Source organism: Papilio polytes, unplaced genomic scaffold (assembly GCF_000836215.1).
Source record: "Papilio polytes unplaced genomic scaffold, Ppol_1.0 DF821289.1, whole genome shotgun sequence".
Classification (NCBI taxonomy): domain Eukaryota; kingdom Metazoa; phylum Arthropoda; class Insecta; order Lepidoptera; family Papilionidae; genus Papilio; species Papilio polytes.
In genome coordinates, this window is record NW_013527915.1 from 6,160,873 (window position 1) to 6,171,429 (window position 10,557).

The window sequence follows — 10,557 nt, forward strand, 5'->3', positions numbered from 1 at the left end:
TTACAGGTTCCACCCAAAAGACAACCACGGTACCGCCGAAAACAACTCGATCTCCCAAACCAACAAGACCACCAACAACGACAAGTAAGTAGTAACTAAATTAAATAAAATAAGCCATAAAGTAGAATGGTAAGAAAAATAAAAGTTCTAAACCTTCATCATCATCATCATGACCAGCGCACTACATGTCCCCACCGAGGGGCTCGGAGCCTACCCTAATAAGGGGTGACTAGGCTTTAGTCAAACTAAACTTCTAAACCTTATTTTCTAAAAAATATACGAAGGTTAATGCTCTTATAATCCCTTGCAGCAACATCAAGTAGTTCGGGAATACAAGAAGATAGTCTCTGTGGTGAGAATCAAATGTACGCGCCGGCGTCCACGTGCGACGCGTACTTACTCTGCGTGAGCGGGCGCTGGCGCAAGCAGTTATGCCCAAGCGGTCTGCACTGGGACAAGCGCAGCAACAGATGCGACTGGGTCGACTTCGCTATGTGTGAAGGTACATAAAATAATCAATATATGTATTTCCGCTTGATGTCCATCTCTTCCATTTTCGGTTGTGTAAAAAAGCTACTTAGTTAATGAGAGTTAACTTGAACCTAGAATGGGAACATAGTTAGATACTGTTTATACTTATTTCAGCATCTAAACCAGTATCGGCAACAACTACAACTACAAGAAAACCAGTATACCAGATCACATCAACTACCATGAAAACAACAACAACTAGACGGCCAACAACAACAACGAAGAAACCATTCATTTTATCAGAGGAATATCAAAAACCAACGGTAAAGGTTTAAAACTTTATGAAATGCCTGGAATGCAATAAAACATTGATTGTTCTGTTTATTGATCATAACATAATATTTTTGTTGACAGCGTTGTGTGACCGGGACATACCACACGCATCCGCGCTGCGAGAAATTCTATGTATGCGTGAACGGCGTGCTGGTGACACAGAACTGCGCTCCCGGCCTCGTTTGGAGCCAGGAGCGGTCACAGTGCGACTTCCCCTCCGCTAGCTCCTGCTCCGACCGGCGCAAGGTCACATCCGCCGCTATGGTCGATGCACCCAAGCTGACGACTTCGAACGGTCTGCCCGACACAGATCTCATAGACGATAAACCAAGTAAGAAAAAAAAATATACTTAACTTGGTAGCTTAGTTATTATGATCTTACTCATGCGTTTATCATAGTTCCTATTCTTCAGAAAAAGTAGCGGATTTTTTAGCTAAACATATTTGTTATGTTTAAGAATACACAAATTAGTCATTGTTTGAATACAAATTGTGTTTTAGAATATTGCGAGAGTGGTCAATACGACAAGGATCCTAATGACTGCACTAAATACCGTCACTGTCTGTTTGGCCAATTTGAAGAATTCGCTTGCAGTGCTGGCTTGCATTGGAATCAGGTGAGCATAACTTTTACAAAAATTTTAAATATCAAAATAACCACAAATTATTGAAATATCTTTGTTCTTTAACAGGAAAAACTAATATGCGACTGGCCACGAAGCGCGAAATGCAAGAAACGCAAAGTCCCCACTACAACGACAACAACAACCACAACCACAGAAACACATCTCATGGACCCGGTTGAAGTGGACGCTGAAGTCAAACCTGAAGTTCCGATGAAACCAATTGAATCTTCACCCACCACGGTTGCACTTATAGATCCTTCTTCTAGACCAGCTTTACTTAATTGTAAGAAAATGTATCTTTTAGACCAATTTGATTTTGCAACCATTTTTTCTTTATACTTTAAAATACTAATGATATTAAATGATTTCCAGCACGTTATAAACTTATTTGTTACTATACAAATTGGTCGTGGTACCGTCCTGGACTTGGAAAGTACGGCCCAGAAGATATCGACCCAAGTCTTTGCACACACATTGTTTTCGGATTCGCCGTTTTGGGGCCTGATGGACTTATGACTCCTCACGATCCTTGGGCAGATCAAGAAAATCGTAAGTTTGCCTATACACGAAAATACATTTTTTATTATGTAAATTGTGTTCTAATATGTCATTAATTTCTAGGTTTGTACGAAAAAGTGGTTGAATACAAGAAGTACGGAATAAAGGTATCCTTAGCTATTGGTGGATGGAACGATTCCGTCGGAGACAAGTATTCTAAATTAGTTAATGACCCTGAAGCCCGAGTAAGGTTCGTGAGCCATGCTGTAGAATTCTTAGAGAGATACGGTTTCGATGGACTCGATTTAGACTGGGAATACCCGAAATGTTGGCAGGTAAGTTTCACAATGTTAACGATCAAGATGAATAATATATCTATTATCTCAAATAGTTATTTTGAACAAGTTAACGATATCAAATTCACTTTGTTTTCTTTTAGGTTGATTGTTCGATGGGACCTGATTCTGATAAGGAGGGCTTCGCTGACTTGGTCCGTGAATTATCTGCAGTGTTTAAGCCTAAAGGATTGTTGCTGTCCTCTGCTGTTTCACCGAGTAAGAGAGTGATAGACGAGGCGTACGACGTGCCGATCCTTGCGAGACACCTTGACTGGATCGCCGTGATGACGTATGACTACCACGGCCAGTGGGACAAGAAGACTGGCCATGTTGCCCCCTTGTTCTATCATCCTGATGATGATAACACTTATTTCAATGCGGTTCGTATTTACTTTGTCAAGTTTCGCTCTGTTTCTCTCTCTCACTCTAACTCTGTATCGTTTCCTCATTCCTGAGGATTGCGAGCTTTCTCTTTGATTGTTTGTCAATTTTCTACTTAATCAATATTATAACAATACGGCTCTTACAGAACTACACAATGCACTATTGGATGGAGAAAGGAGCACCGTCATCCAAGCTGGTGATGGGCATACCTACATACGGACAGTCGTTCACGACGTTATCTTCCTATGATATTAATTCCTTGAACGTACCTGCGATGTATGGCGGGGATGCTGGCGAATATACTAGGGCTAAAGGATTCTTAGCGTATTACGAGGTTTGTTTCTTTAGTTTGGTCCACGTTGATGTTAGGGTAAACTTATTAGTTGATAACTACTTTTCGTGTTAAGTTTTCAATTTTCAGATCTTTGAAATTTTTTTGCTAAAATTTGCTTTAAGATTCTTGTTCAAATCTTTTATTTTTTCTATTCGTGACAGATTTGTGAGCGTATTAACGATAGAAGATGGAAGGTTGTTAAGGACCCTCTTCAACGAATGGGTCCATTTGCATACAAAGGCAACCAGTGGGTGTCTTTCGATGACGTCGACATTATAAAGAGTAAAACTAACTTTATAAAATCATTGAACTTGGGCGGTGGTATGGTATGGGCGCTGGATCTCGATGACTTCAAAAACAGGTACAAGTAATTTCAAAATTGTTTGATGTTGTATTAAAATGGTCTTACTTATAGAATTTACCTAGTTTAATTTATTGATATCAACCTAAATTAAGCTTCAAATAAACAATCTTCAATTGGCAGATGTCGACAAGGCAGACACCCGCTTATCAATGCTATAAAGAACGGTCTGCTCGACCCCAGCGTGGACTATGAACATGTACAACCTATAACTGAAACATCTAATCAAATAGACGAAGACTTAGAGGACATCGAAGTGAGACCTTCGTACACGAGACCTAAACCAACTACAACTACGAAGAAACCAATAAGACAAACTACACCTTACACAACTTCAACCACTCCTACTACCACTCCCACTACCACTAAAGCTACCACTACAACTAAAACTACAACTACCACTACCACTACCACTACCACCACCATGAAACCAACACCATCTGTCATTATGGATGAAGAGGAGCAATACAAAGTTGTATGTTACTTCACAAACTGGGCTTGGTACAGGTTAGTTGTTTTTCAAAACAAAATTCAATTTGTAACAGTCATTACAGACAAATTTTTGATGAATTCTTAATTTTCAGAACGGGAACAGGAAAATTCACACCAGGTGATATTGACCCGTCTCTTTGCACGCACATTATATACGCGTTTGCAATCCTTGATAACGACAAATTGGAGATCAAACCTCACGACAATTGGTTGGACGTTGAAAATAGTAAGTATTGCGAAAACTATCGCTTTCTATTGTAAAACCTTAACAGGTATTTTTAAAAAATGTATCTAATTACAGAATTCTTCGAGAAAGTTGTCGGCTTGAAACACGATGGTGTGAAAGTTTTACTTGGTCTCGGCGGCTGGAAAGACTCTGCTGGAAATAAATACTCACGTCTCGTAAACAGCCCTACAGCTCGAAGGAAGTTCGTACTTCATACACTTGATTTCTTAGACGAGTATAACTTTGACGGCTTAGATATAGACTGGAATTATCCAAAATGTTGGCAAGTAAGTGTAGCCTCTTCTTTGTTTACATTGTTTTTTTTTACAATTGTATTTAATTTATGAATTGCGATAACTTTAGCATTTTATTTATTGCAATTTTATTTCCATATTCTCTCTTAAAAACAAACTTAACCGTGCTCCCACTGATGTAAAAAATTTCCCAGGTAAATTGTGACAAAGGGCCAAGCTCTGACAAAGAAGGATTCGCACGTCTAATCACTGAACTACGTTCAGCATTCGTTCCTCGCGGCCTGCTGCTGTCTGCGGCGGTCTCAGGCGGCAAGAATGTTATTGACGCTGGTACGTATTACTAGTCACAATTACCAGCTTTTACACATATTGTGATAGTCGGATTCTCTCCGTTTCCTCGACTTTTATATTTCAAACGTACTTTTATTTATTTACAGCATACGACATCCCCGTTTTGGCCAAACAATTGGATTGGATATCTCTTATGACGTATGATTACCACGGCCAATGGGATAAAAAGACAGGACATATGGCCCCTATGTATTCTGGAAGTGACGACAATTGCGATGATATTAACAGTGTGGTACGTTCTCTCCCATGCCTTGTTACAAAAAAATGGAAGGATTTGTTTAAAATAGTCATTTTTTTCTTCCAGAACTTTACAGTAACTTACTGGATTAAGGGTGGTGCTCCAAGAGAAAAACTAGTGATGGGCTTACCGTTCTACGGCCAATCATTCTCATTATTGGAAAATGAAAACAACAGATTGGGAGCACCGACTTACGCCGGAGGAGATCCAGGGGAAGAAACTAGAGCAAGAGGTTTCTTAGCCTTCTACGAGGTAATTATTAAACAATTAACCTTGCACCTCAAACCCCAATAACAAGCGAATGTTTCACTACAGAAACGTAAAACAAAACCTAAATTCTTATTATTTATTACAGATTTGCGAACGTATAAGAGCACGAGGTTGGGACGTGATCAGAGACCCGGCCGGGAGAATGGGTCCATACGCCACTTTCAATGATCAGTGGGTATCATTCGACGACGATTACATGATACGTCATAAAGCGGAGTACATAAGAGCTATGGGTCTGGGTGGATCTATGGTTTGGACTCTCGATCTTGACGATTTCACTGGATATTATTGCGGTTGTGGAAAATCTCCGCTACTGGCTACAGTCAACCATGTTCTTCGCGGCAAAGACCCGCCTCCGGATTGTCAATTAGAAGAAAGTAAATATCCCACTCTTATTTAATAATATAATGATAAATTTAAAATCTTTTGAAAATGATTTAATTATTTATTATTTGATAGTAATTTAATTTGAATAATTTCAGTTGAGGCCCAAACAACAACATCAACAACAACAACAACGCCCACAACACAAGCAACTGAGCTCATACCAGTGCCTGATACAGAAACTGAAATAGAATCTGTCGACAACGTAAGTACTTTATATTTAATAATATTATAAACTTGCTTTCACCTGACTCAGTCCGCGTGAAATTAAAAAAAAATCAAAAGTGATTATGTGTTCTTCCAGACTATCCTCTACTTCTATGCCAAATTTCATCAAGATCAGTTCAGCCGTTTAACTACAAGCTGACAAACATCCATCCATCTAAACTTTCGCATTTATAATATTCGTAAGATAGTACGAAGCCAAGATTGTACAAAGACCATGTAACGTGGTAACCGAACGAAATTCTGATAATGACTATCATCATCTTCTTTTATCATATACTTATGTTTGTTGTAATCATTTTAGGAACAAGGATACGAAGGGAAAGCGTGCACAGGAATAACATTTAAGGCAGACGAACATGACTGCAGCAAGTACTATCTTTGTCTGAACGGTGTATACGTAGACCTTACCTGCCCTCCACCACTCGTATGGAATAAGGTAATATTGAAATAAAAAATACGATCTTTATTATCTCTGCATCAAACAATTTGCAATAACCTCATTTACTTCTTTGAAATTAATATCTAGATATTAAAACATATCGTTTATTTTATTAGAACCACTGTGACTGGCCAGCAAAGGCTAGATGTAATGGGAAAGCATCGCTCAAGATAACAGAAGACCAAGAAGAAAAACCAATAATCGCCTGCTACTTCACTAACTGGGCATATTACCGGTACGAAATATAATATGTAATTATGCAAATAACTTTAATAATAATAGCGTAATATTAATAAATATACTTATAGAATTTCTAATAATCGTTTTTATGTGCTTCTACAAAATGTATTCAGTATATTTGTAATTAAAATAAATATGAATTAATACGATACAAAAAATAACTCGATGAATACAAAAAAATTATATGCTTCAGTGTGCGTTTAGTGTTTTAAATGGCAAAATATGTTGCCTTTTATTTTACTTTAAATGCTTATGAGCTATTTTTTTTCAGACCCGGCAAAGGTAAATTCGGTCCGGAGCAAGTAGATGGATCGTTGTGCACTCATATAATATACTCGTGGGCACATCTCAGCAACACCTCGCAGATCGTACCCGGCGTACCTGAACTCGATGTAGACAATGGTAAGACAATTATTATATTTACACTAAGTGAAGCACTTAGTGACTGCCTATCGACTGAATGCGGCAGGCAGTATTCGGCAAAATGTACGAACATTGCGAATTTGCCGTTTACATTTCATTATTAAATTTCGATTAAAACTTGTACCATTGTGTCCTCCTCTTGACATGTCTCTTCACTATCGAAGGGTGATAGTCGCGAGTTTATTCAAATTGTTTTAAAATTATCTTTTAGATTTCCTCGGTAAAATATCGGAATTAAGATTGGATGGAGTTAAAGTTATTCTGGGCGTTGGTGGGTTACATAACTCGAGAGTATCCAATTGGAGCGAAATGGTATCGACCAAGGAGAAGAGAACGTTGTTCATAGAATCAGCGCTCAAACTTATCAAAAAATGGAACTTTGATGGGTTGCAAATCGCCTGGCAGTACCCAGTTTGTGGTCAGGTAAAAATATACTTTTAATATGCAATAAGCTTACACTAAAATTATCTATTAGTTATGTTTTATAACTCTAGTCAAATAATTATGGTTAGGTACATACGTCGTAATCATAAAATATGATAATTGACAAATTAGCACATTATTGTTAAAGTCAAAGGTTATTTCTTCTTTTTTTGTTAATAAAAAATATACAATGATTTATGAAAAGAAAATTATTAATAAATTATCATCTAACACATTAAAAATGTCGAAACTGGACAATGACAAAGTTGTGAATTTAATATTTTGTCAATTTCTTAATTTATACTGAGGATTAACTTATGGTATATTATTAGCTATTTCATTGCTAATTAACTGATATATTATTCTGAAGCTGAAAGCATCTTTTAGGAAATCTAAAAAGTATTTTACGTAATTTGTATGTTGAATTTATCTCTATGTATTGTTGCAGGAATTTTGTTCTGAGATAGATTACGAGAATGAAGAAAAGTGCAACTTCAACGCTTTACTGACTGAGTTGTCGAAATCATTGCGTCAATATAACTTAGAATTTTCCGCTGTGGTGTCTCCGAACCCTAAAGTAGCGGCAGTGGCGTATGACCCTGAAGTGTTGACGGCGACCCTCGACTGGATTGCCATCGCCGCCAACGACTACTATTGGTCCACGAACTCACGCACGGAATATCTCTTACCTTTGCAGTCCTCGGCACCGTCGGAAGTTTGCGACTACGTAAGCAAGTTTAATTAAAAAAAAGTTGTTGCTCTAAAATTATTCGGATTTATTACATGATTCGTATTCTCTGGGGTGTTATTGTGATTACTTATTTTCAGAAAACACTATTGACATACTGGTCGAGCGTGGTGCCTCCGCGCCAGCTAGTGATGAGCGTGCCGGCGTATGGGCGCTCGTACACGCTGCGCAGCGAGCTGTTCGTGCACCCGGGCGCCCCCACCGCGGGCGCGGGAGACGCCGGCAACTACACACAAGTGCCCGGCTTTATGGCCTATTACGAGGTTAGTCTTAGTTACACTTATACGGACGTCGACGAAGCCGCGACCGTCCCATTTGAGATTTTGCATACAATGTTTTTGGAAAAGGTGTCTTATATGGAAAAACAAAATTAAAACTGATTAGTCTATGCAGAAGAAGGGCCAGAGAGACAAAGCAAAGAATGTTAAAGACGAAAGAAAGTACATTTCAAGGTTTTTTTTTATTTTTTTATATATTTTTACAGATATGTAATGGACTAAAAACGCAAGCTTGGGAAGAGCTGCCAACAGAGGAGGGAATGAGCATAGTGCACGGCTCACAATGGGTGACATTCCTTCGACCGCAAGAAGTATTCAAGATTATTTCTACTTCATCCAAAATGGGTATCCGCGGCGCCGCACTATGGGCCCTCGACCTGGACGACTGGCGCAGCGAGTGCTCGTGTGAGCCCTGGCCTCTCCTCACCGCCTTGAGACAAGGAGTCTACGAGCCCAACATTGCACCAACATTATGCTAAGTTTTAGGCTAAGTTAGATTTAAGAATAATGCATTATACACATACTTCTGTCACATAAGATGCGTACTGACTAGTAATTTTAATTGACCCTCGCAACAATAGGGGAAAAATGGATGACATCGAACTTATTTGTCGTATGGCAAATCTAGACAAAAAGTAAGAATTTCATAATCGATGTATTTTTCGAAGTCAAAAATACATTTACAATAATAACTGCGAGATATCGTTACATAAGTTTACTGAAGTTTTTTAAAAATGCTAAATTATTAAAAAAAGTCAAACTCCCTTGTTGAAAAAGGTCTAAGTAAGGAAAGTCTTTCGATACTCAACTTTACTTTAAGTAAGTTATAAGTTATATCTTATAAGAACGCACTGTAAATTTCTAGTTTAAGATTTTGTGAGGTTCTTACACGTATTGTGATATTTTGTACATTAAATTCTAATTAATAAATATACAGATATATTGCCAAAAAAGTTACATTTCCAAAATACGAATTGTATAATTGCAAGGGCAGAACCAGCTTTGGCGCCAGGGGGGTCACATAGTCGAGGTCAAGTCAAGAGCTTGACAAAATATGTAAATATATTTTGTCAAGCTCCAGTTCAGGGGGGATTCCCTGGATCCGCCGTTGTATAATTGTCTATGTTATCTGGATATATATCAAATGTAAAATATATTTATTTCTTGTAGTCAACAAACCGTTGTGCAATCTTAATATTATTTATGTATTAATGTTATAATATTTAAACTGTCATAATATAAATGTTTTTTGTATAATATAATACAAAATATTTTTGTAATACATTAATCGTATCTGAGATAACAGGTACACATATAATTTACTTGAAAAAAGGTAACAAGGTACCTCCAATGCCATAAATAGAAGTTAAAAAGAACAAAAATAGTTACGAAAGACACAAAATAAAACAAATAATAATAATTTGTAGTTTTTTACTCTTCTCATTCTTTTTAATAAATCTTACTTCTCAATAATTATATATGCGAAAGTTTAGATGGATGAAAGTCTGTTAGAATTTACCTCAACAACGACTTCACGGATCTCGATAGAATTTGTCATAGGTAGATGTAGAACATACACATAGATGTAGGATACTAATTAAGTTTTATTTAAGTCCCTACGGATTGAATAGCTTCATAAATGGACTAGCTGTTGCCCACGACTTTATCCCAGCAGTATTAAAAACTTACAAAGAGTGAAAAATAAAAAACCTCATGTCCCTCGTGAACCTGACATTTTTAGGGGATGAAATTTTAATAAGTTGAACCGTTGAGAAATTTTCCAATCAACATGAAAAATGAGAATTAATGTGTTCCAAAGAAACCGTAACTATTTCTGGGACTAAAAGTAGCATCTATGTTCTTCTAGACTCTACATTTACGAGTACGGTAAATATCAAAGTAATCCGTTAAACTTTTGGCTGCAAACTCTTAACAAACATCCAACCATCTAAACTGCATTTATAATATTAGTACGAGTAACATTGCCAAGCATGTTTCTCTTGTTAGCGGCCTTTACAATAGTTATCTCCATCAAAAGGTGCTGGGTAAACCGAACACATTTTTAGATTTTAAAGATCTTTAATTTTTTTATAATATAAGGCGGCAAACGAGCAAGCGACTACCTGAATCCACCAAAATGGAACGCGACCGCTAACCATAAACATCCGCAATTTCAGATGCGTTGCCTACCCTTATTTGACGGAGGAGGAGACGCACA

The 10,557-nt window shown here is 37.5% G+C and overlaps 1 protein-coding gene across 1 annotated transcript in view; it reads left to right on the plus strand.

The window, feature by feature from the left end:
• Window positions 1–9,014, plus strand: part of LOC106109166 (probable chitinase 3) — a 19,542-nt gene extending 10,528 nt beyond the window's left edge. Inside the window, 26 exon segments of the mRNA XM_013290571.1 lie at window positions 7–84; window positions 311–502; window positions 646–794; window positions 886–1,135; window positions 1,306–1,421; window positions 1,497–1,713; window positions 1,803–1,979; window positions 2,052–2,263; window positions 2,368–2,646; window positions 2,796–2,984; window positions 3,146–3,345; window positions 3,469–3,852; window positions 3,930–4,063; window positions 4,139–4,350; window positions 4,512–4,647; window positions 4,755–4,900; window positions 4,973–5,158; window positions 5,262–5,553; window positions 5,659–5,765; window positions 6,090–6,224; window positions 6,344–6,462; window positions 6,739–6,869; window positions 7,102–7,313; window positions 7,762–8,040; window positions 8,142–8,324; window positions 8,546–9,014. Coding sequence (XP_013146025.1) covers window positions 7–84; window positions 311–502; window positions 646–794; window positions 886–1,135; window positions 1,306–1,421; window positions 1,497–1,713; window positions 1,803–1,979; window positions 2,052–2,263; window positions 2,368–2,646; window positions 2,796–2,984; window positions 3,146–3,345; window positions 3,469–3,852; window positions 3,930–4,063; window positions 4,139–4,350; window positions 4,512–4,647; window positions 4,755–4,900; window positions 4,973–5,158; window positions 5,262–5,553; window positions 5,659–5,765; window positions 6,090–6,224; window positions 6,344–6,462; window positions 6,739–6,869; window positions 7,102–7,313; window positions 7,762–8,040; window positions 8,142–8,324; window positions 8,546–8,818 — 4,988 coding nt within the window. The 3' untranslated portion in view covers window positions 8,819–9,014.
• The last annotated feature ends 1,543 nt before the right edge of the window (window positions 9,015–10,557 follow it).